This window comes from Cucumis melo, chromosome 7, assembly GCF_025177605.1.
Source record: "Cucumis melo cultivar AY chromosome 7, USDA_Cmelo_AY_1.0, whole genome shotgun sequence".
In the NCBI taxonomy this organism is placed as follows: domain Eukaryota; kingdom Viridiplantae; phylum Streptophyta; class Magnoliopsida; order Cucurbitales; family Cucurbitaceae; genus Cucumis; species Cucumis melo.
In genome coordinates this window covers 6,260,499-6,268,451 of record NC_066863.1, presented here as the reverse complement: position 1 = coordinate 6,268,451, position 7,953 = coordinate 6,260,499, and the positions used below count along the sequence as shown (strand labels likewise).

The following is a 7,953-nucleotide window of genomic DNA, read 5'->3' as shown; positions in this document are numbered from 1 at the left end:
TAACTTTTTCGGTTTTATTAGTGAATTGATTTAAAATCTCAATTTAAGATTGAGATAATTACAAAAATAACAATTAGATTTAAAATATTAGTATATACATCAAAATTTTAAAAAATTATAAATATAGTAAAATCTATTGAAGTTTATAAATGAAATAAATCTATAACAAACAAATCATCTATCCCCATAAACTTTGTTAATTTTATGTTAATTTTAAAAAAATGTTGTAATTTATTTAATTATTATTCATAAAATTATTAGAATGCAAATTACTATTATTCATTAATAATTAAATGCATGCAAGAATTGAAGAAAGATGATTGATTTTTTTTTAGGATGAATCTAAATCGTTGAGACTATATTTTGTTGCCATTTTCTAGCTTCAATATTTGTGGTGATGCTATTTTCTATCATAATTATATAAAAGAATGAAGTGGCTATAAATGCACAATGCAAATATAAAATAAAATAAAACAATAACCATACCCTCCAAAATCAAGTTCCTCTCCAAGTTCCAGTAATGGAGAACAGAACCCATATATTTTTCATTTGAAAACCATCAAATCATGGCCTCCAATTTCATTATTGGATTTCATTGCTCAAATCCACCCTTTTCTTCTTCTTCTTCTTCTTCTTCTTCTTCTTCTTCTTCAAATCTGCTGCTTAGCAAATCGCTGCCCTTGAAGTTCCATTCTCGTTGTTCATCTTCTTCGAGAAAATTCGCTGTTTCTGAGAGCGCCGAGGGTAGAGTTAACGAAGAGGAATTTCTCATTTCGTCTTCTTCTGGTATGTGTTAATTCGCTGCTTATTGCGTGTTTTCTTGATTTGTTCTTTGTTTCGTCTCTTTGCTGCTTGTTTATTTGTTCGCTTCATAATTGACTCTTCGTTCTGTAATTCTATACTTTTATATTCATTTACAATGGATGAATTTCTATTTGTAAATCTGAATGATTGTGGTATAATATTCTATTCGAGAATATGTTATATAGGAAATGGACATTATGGACTCCCTTTTGATATGGAAGGTGATCCAATTCCAATCCAAGTGATCTATCCATATACAAATATAATAAAGTAATGTTCACCTTGTTTGCCTTGGTTCAGTATATTTCTAGTGTCTGGGCTTTGAATAACATGATGAAATTTAGTTCTAATGCTTTTAAGAAATTTCATTATCTCATTCCTGTCATTTTATTATCTTAGGTAGGTGTTCACCACAAAATGAAACCTAAGAATGACGGACACAAATATAACATGTTTTAAAAATCTTGGACATGACACGGGTAAGGGTCCACTTATTAAAATATTCATTTAAAAAAATATCTATCGTGTTTATGATAAAAGAAAATTCATAGTAAATGAATTGATGCATTTATATGCTTAAAAGACCTAACTCGATGTATTTCACTCATATGTATCATTTTAGTCTACTCAAAGAGTGTTCTATGCATGTGTGATGTATTTGCTGTACTAACAAGTGTTTGATAGTTGTCCACCAAGTGTCGGACATAAACATACTAACCAATCTAAAGTGTCCGTGCATCTTAGTTTGGAACTATTTATCTTTCCTCTTATTTGAGGTAATGTTATCAAACATTTGTTAATAGCAAGAAATAGACAAAACCAGTTAGTATCTGTGGTTTCATTAGAAAAAGAATAACAAAACTTCATCGGACAATGTCTCTTAAGAAGGGACCATTGTTCTCCAAAACAAAATTAGTTGTAGCCATTTTTATATTTCTCAATCAAAATGATGCATTAAAATAGTTGTAGCCATTTGGATCCAATACTTTGAGGTTTGTTCGGTTTAAGTTTCTATATAGTTTATTGTTCATTTTTAATTTTTTAAACAACTGTGTTATCCATGTATTTTTGCTATAAATTTTGAAAATATATTTACATATTATACTTTCTTGCATGAAACTTATTATTATTATTATTTAACCAATTTTGGTAGACATCAATTTTGCAGGATTAAATTTAAGATTTATTTTAACCTTAATCTTATTATTTATAGATTATTTATCATTGTTTTTTCCCCCTCAACTATATAGGATCATCTTCTTCTGCACGCACACAACTCGATCTCTTGGAGCAACTCTCTTCTGGTAGCCAATTAGTTGATGGTAAGTGAGCGCTGTGACTCTCTTCTCTAAACAACTAAACAAAAAGTGAGAATGAAATAGAATGGCATTGGCTTTCTTTCATTTGAACTTGAAAGAGATGAGTTCACTTGAACTTACTGAGTTTATGTTATGTTGTCAGGTTATGAAAGCGATGGCAGTTACGGGAAAACTACGATTCGTGATCAGCTTGCGCAATTGTTCAGAGACAGAGATGACGATTTTAGCGTTCCGTTGGGTAAGAACTTGAAGAAGGTTAGTGCCAAGTTTTTGACAATTTCTCAGAAGAGGAATATCAAAAGACAAGCATACCTTAATGAAGTATCTCAAAGAAACGATTCTGTTTTCTTTGCTACAGTTGGAGCATTTGTAATTTTGCCCCCTATTGTAATATTGGGAATTGCTATACTAACTGGTTATGTGCAACTTTTTCCATGATATATATTTTACACGTACATCTTATATATATATATATATATAGAAGTGATAGAAGTGATAGAAGTGATTATCACTTGATACTGAAGATTCATTGCCCATTCTTTTCATCTTTATGTGATTATATCATCTTAATTAGTTCTTCTGAATGTGGTAATATTATTCCTTCTAAGCTTCAACTTCTAGTTCTATATTTAGGCCACTGCTGCATATTATGATTTTACAATTTAAGAATGGTAAGTTTTGAAATTTTATCTGTGGAACCTTATGGTATATGGTTACTAAATTTTAGTGTTTTAAAATTAGAATTTAGTTTAGGTTACATTACAAGTTTAGTCATTGAACTTTTTGAGGCTAGTGTCTGTTTGATTTATAAACTTTCTATAAGTTTATAGAAGTTTATTAGACTTAATTGTTGGATCTATTAGATATGAAGATTTATTCTATAAGTTTGAATTTTATGTTTAATAGAATATTAAATTTTCAATTTTTTTTCAATTTTGTGTTTAGTATATCCATGGATTTAAAATTTATAAGTTCATAAACTAAATTTGTAATTTAACTTTTAGTTTAGGCTTCGTTTGATTAAAAATTGTTTTAGAAAAGAAAGAATTCAATAGAAAAAAAAAACTTTTTTTACTATATTCGAATCCACGTTTGATATCAATTAAAATTTTAAAATTGAATTCAAAATTCAAAATTTATATTTGGTTGTGAACTTGAAAATGAAATAGTGCTTTATAATTTCTGAAAAACAACATTAAAAACAAAAAAAATGATAGTTTATTGTTTTTGAAAATGTGCTATTTTAAGGTTGTTTTTTAAAATCGATTTTAGAAATAGGTGTACCAAACAAGTTTTGATTGTTTTTTTTTTTTTTTTTTGAAACCATAAAAATGGAAATGAATCACGGACCAAATGGAGGTTTAGTTTTTTTATTTTGTATCATCAGTCAAGAATATTGAGAATTCCATGATACAAAAGTCTAGGGACTCCACAATCTTTATATGCAGATCAACTACTCCTCCTTTCGTCTAAATCACGATATCTAATCTCGTGATACTATTAAATAATAATATCCGTGTTTGTGCTTCTCAGCAAAAAAATGTTTCACATCTTTATTCTTGAAAAGAAAAAAAAACCTATGTATCCATTATGTTAAAATCTGTAATAGAAAACAGAAAAAACCCACATTATCTAATCAAAAAACATATCCTCCAGACCCAAAAGATTTTTCATTTCTTACAAAAAAACCACACTCTTTTCCTATACAAATCCCAAGAAGAAGAGAGAAATGAGTAAGAAGAATAACAACAATCTCATGTTAGTGAAAAGAAAGAAAAAAGCAACCTTTTGACAACAACTGTATTACTCCTTCTTCAGCATGGATCGGTAGGAAGTTCCTTTTGCTTGTGATTTGGAGACAGTACTACCAACTCATTCCCCAAAGTAACTCCTTGCTTTTGTATATACTCTACTTTGTCTTGGAATAGATAAAAGAATGATATCAAACAAATTTCAACACTGAAAATTATAGTCCAAATTCTTATACTTTCAGATGTTTTCTCATGGTATGCAAATAATCCCGAGTATACATTGAAAACTCCTAGGAGAGATACTGCTGTCCCAACCATCCAATGTATGAAAAACCATAGGCTTCTTGTTTTAGATCCCCTGCAACAGACAATAATGAAGAGTTGATTTAGAGTTTACAAGTCGATATCGACCTGCCTGTTTACTCGATCTCTCCTGAGCTAGATCAACGTACTGCAGTTGATTTTGGAGTAAGAGAAATTTGTTTGTTCGTTTTGTTTTGAAATTGTCCTTTATACTCCTAAACTTTAGAGATTGAGTTCATTTAAACTCTGAAGTTTTGCAATTGTATCCTCTCTATTACGTTTTATCAGGGAAACTCTGGTGGAAACTTTATAATGATGTCAATTAAACTCCTAAATATTCATCAATAAGGTTCTTGATCATAATTTTCTTTGAGAACCGTGTCCATCATAACGAAGGGTCTAAGTTGATTGGCTTATCGAAATTTTGGAGTTTAATTTACTTGAATTATAAGTTCCACATAATATTGGCCGAACAAAATTTAGAAGGGGTAAATTAATGAAAAATCAAGATTTAAATTGATAAAATTCTAAAGTTGAGGGGTATAAGTTGATATGCAAACTATTTTTTAACAAAAGGTCTATTAGAGACATGATTGATGAATAGGGTTCACAAAAGTTGTTTTGTTCCTAAATCTTTTCTTGTATGACCTATTTTTACAACCAATATTCTTCGTCATTCCAAAATTATAGGCTCGCACCAAAGGGTGTTTCGGGTAAGAACTAAGTAAGACTATAATAACCATCTCTTGTTACACTAAATATTGTTCAAAATTTTCATAATAAACACTTTCAAAACCTCTCATTTTCTACCATATTTATTATTTACTATTTGGCATTCATTTTTTTTTTTTGTTCTTTGCTACAATATTTACTATTTAGTTCTCAAAATAAAATAGTTTACACTCTAAAGCTATACTATTATTACCTAAACTAAAACAATCTATAACAAAACACAAACTATTATAACCCAAATATAATAATCTAAGACAATAATAAACGACTCCTCACCCCAAACACACTCTTAGTCTTAGAACACTCGTGAATATAGAACAACATAGAGTGAAAACAATTTTTTAACCTCATTTTGTATTTTTTATTTTTAAAAATTTAGTCTATTTCATCTCCATTTTTACCATGATTTGCATCTTTCTTAAGCACAGTGATTGAATTCTTAGCCAAATTTTAGAACAAAAAACTTTTCAAAAGTTACATTTTTTAGTTTTCAAGGTGGAACTCGAAGGTAATATCTATAGACTTAATTTTAAAAAACAAAATGGTTACCAAACGAGACTTTAATAACTCTTTCCAAGAATAATCTAGTTGGCGCGTGAAATATGAAAATTTACCTTTTTGGCCTTACAATTCCGATCAACCCCTGTAACCAGATCATCCCATACAAGCCAATCCCTATCCTTTGGTGACTATTATTGAAAGCATTGTTGAATTTCTTGATAGACATCACTGCTCCTGCTGTGACTAGTAATACAGACAGTATCTGTTCAACATAATCAAATCAAGATACTATATAGTATTAATGGCTGATTTAACAACTTATTGTAGAATGAAAAATACTAGCATTATAATCACTTGAATCACAACTGTTTATTCATCAAATTGGGCCCCATCTTTGTGGTTGAAGTATGATCAAAATCCTTCAACTCTGTCAGTGCAAATTTTATACCATTTTGACTTTCCAGACCTAAATCTCACCTAACTCTGATATTATAATCCATAAACCTGCTAGATTTTCAACAATACAGATATTTGGCTATGAGTTTCTAATTAGTTATGATGTGATGATGCCTCTCTTTTCTTTCTTCACAAGTATATTCATGTATAAGATATTCAGAATCAGGACCCTTATAGTTTCTCTTTAACCATCATTAATCTCATAAAGTAGAGCAAAAAAAGTGGATTGTTTGCTTGTTTATTAAAAAGTTAAAGTTAATTGCCTTAATCATGCTTCTACATTTATTGTTTGTTTAGTTCAAAAAGATTCTTCTTTATGTAAACAGAAAGAAAAAAAAAAAACATTGATTTTAGTATTTGAAAGTATTAAGTATCAGCTGGTTGGGGTCAGTTTAACCGACACTAAATCAACTATGGTCGGTTTAATAAATGTTCAAACCAATTTCGATCATGAATGAATACAATAATATGTCGATTTAAGTCTTTGAAATTTTTCAAATTGTTGTCAGTTTGGATTTTTTTCAAATTGACACTAACCGAATCTCTTATTCTTTGTCAAACTGTATTGTTCGGTTGGATTTGGTCGATTTTTTTTTTTTTTAATCTATTATGCTATTGATAGAGAAGATTAGATGAACTTGCCTGTAGAATTGTATGAATGTAAAAGTAATATTTCAGCTTTCTTCCACATTGCTCTCTGTTAGACATTCTGATAACAAGAATCCCTATAGGCATAAGGAATCCCATTGAAGCCCATAGGAGAAACCCATGGAGTGTGATATCAAACAATAGGCTGGAACTCATCTGTTGCCATTATATTACCAATAATCAATTTCAGCTTTACATTACATACAAAACCACTCTTTTCATTACATGTAAAAGATATGAACTTAAAGAAGAAATGGAAACCTTTTGGCTGTTGTCTTTCTTGCTTGAATGAATCATGTCTTCATTTTTGTTGTGCTGTTGAGATGAGCTGACTTGCTGAAATGTGAGAAGAAGAAAGATAAAAAGTATTGAACTTGCAGGGATGGATAAAGCAAAAGCCTTCTTCTGCAAAAATAGCATTGTTTATTTGGTTCTGATGAAACAAAGCACAAAGCACAAAGCACAATGGTGAAGCCACCCTTGTAGGTTGTTGCTATGGATTTCACAAGGGATCTTGAAAGCTTTTGTAGCAATAAGAAAAAAGGAAAAAGTAGAACAATGTCAGAGGAGGACCACTAAAGGTAGTGATCAATAATGCCTAAAGAGGACACTGGACTAAGGTACTTGATTTTTCTCAAGAAATACAGCTACTTCATATTTTTTCTCTCCAACCGGTTGACCTAAAAGCTTAAGTTGATAAGTAAAGGTAAATTCAATATTATATAATCTAATAAAAGATACAGAGGACCCAACATGTGAAAATTAATACTAATTGACAATGAAATAACATTGCATGAATTTGAACACAGTGTCCTCTGGACCATATGTTTGGATACTATGTCAAATTACCGATTAACTTAAAAACTTAAGTTGGTTGGTGGAATGAAGGTAAATTTAATATTATATCATGTAACACATGTTCTCGACTCTTCCCAACTGCCTTTGAGATTTCTGTACTTAATCCCTTTCAAACAGCATATCTACCCCAAATATATAGAAGATCCACTTTTACAAAATGATCCAAAGGTTGGAAGTTTGGATCTATTCATCAACTTTCTTTGACTTTAAAATCAAAAGGTATATCATATACGCAATTTTTTTTCTTTCTGTTTCTCATTTTCTCATATGATCTAGAAAGCAAAAGGAAAAAAAATGGGAAATGCTTGAAGTTGGTGATACTTACAACCCACTTTTTTAGTATCAACAAAATTCAAAGTGGGGGTATGGGTAATAAATGTATATAGAGTACTATAGGCAGTTCTCAACCATGTGGGGTTCACTGTGAAATTCTATATATCATTTTATATGGTGTGAAATGAAGAACAATGAAGTAGTGGAATTTTACAGCAAAATAGGAACAATTTTTTTTTTTTTTCTCTTTTGGAGGCAGAATATATGAAAGTGGTTTGTTAGTGGAAACTGCTCAAAAACATTATCTT

At 29.9% G+C, this 7,953-nt stretch overlaps 2 protein-coding genes across 2 annotated transcripts; one reads left to right on the top strand and one right to left on the bottom strand.

The window, feature by feature from the left end:
* The first annotated feature begins 454 nt into the window (after positions 1-454).
* Positions 455-2,646, top strand: LOC103503051 (suppressor protein SRP40). The gene is made up of 3 exons (XM_008467221.3): positions 455-786; positions 2,055-2,126; positions 2,266-2,646. The coding sequence occupies exons 1-3, from the start codon at positions 567-569 to the stop codon at positions 2,559-2,561; spliced, it is 588 nt and encodes a 195-aa protein (XP_008465443.2). The 5' UTR covers positions 455-566; the 3' UTR covers positions 2,562-2,646.
* Positions 2,647-3,778: 1,132 nt separating this feature from the next.
* LOC103503052 (cytochrome b561 domain-containing protein At4g18260-like) lies at positions 3,779-7,133 on the bottom strand. The gene is made up of 4 exons (XM_008467222.3): positions 6,776-7,133; positions 6,509-6,670; positions 5,524-5,672; positions 3,779-4,232 (listed from the first exon to the last, which is right to left on the bottom strand). Exons 1-4 carry the CDS (start codon positions 6,932-6,934, stop codon positions 3,938-3,940), a joined length of 765 nt encoding a protein of 254 aa, XP_008465444.1. The 5' UTR covers positions 6,935-7,133; the 3' UTR covers positions 3,779-3,937.
* Positions 7,134-7,953: the final 820 nt, after the last annotated feature.

Coding starts and splice junctions, on each gene's coding strand:
- LOC103503051 (XM_008467221.3), top strand. CDS start 567: ATGGCCTCCAATTTCATTATTGGATTTCATTGCTCAAATCCACCCTTT. Junction 787..2,054: donor TCTCATTTCGTCTTCTTCTG/GTATGTGTTAAT, acceptor TCAACTATATAG/GATCATCTTCTTCTGCACGC. Junction 2,127..2,265: donor TGGTAGCCAATTAGTTGATG/GTAAGTGAGCGC, acceptor TTATGTTGTCAG/GTTATGAAAGCGATGGCAGT.
- LOC103503052 (XM_008467222.3), bottom strand. CDS start 6,934: ATGCTATTTTTGCAGAAGAAGGCTTTTGCTTTATCCATCCCTGCAAGT. Junction 6,671..6,775: donor AGAAAGACAACAGCCAAAAG/GTTTCCATTTCT, acceptor TAATGGCAACAG/ATGAGTTCCAGCCTATTGTT. Junction 5,673..6,508: donor ACATTCATACAATTCTACAG/GCAAGTTCATCT, acceptor TATGTTGAACAG/ATACTGTCTGTATTACTAGT.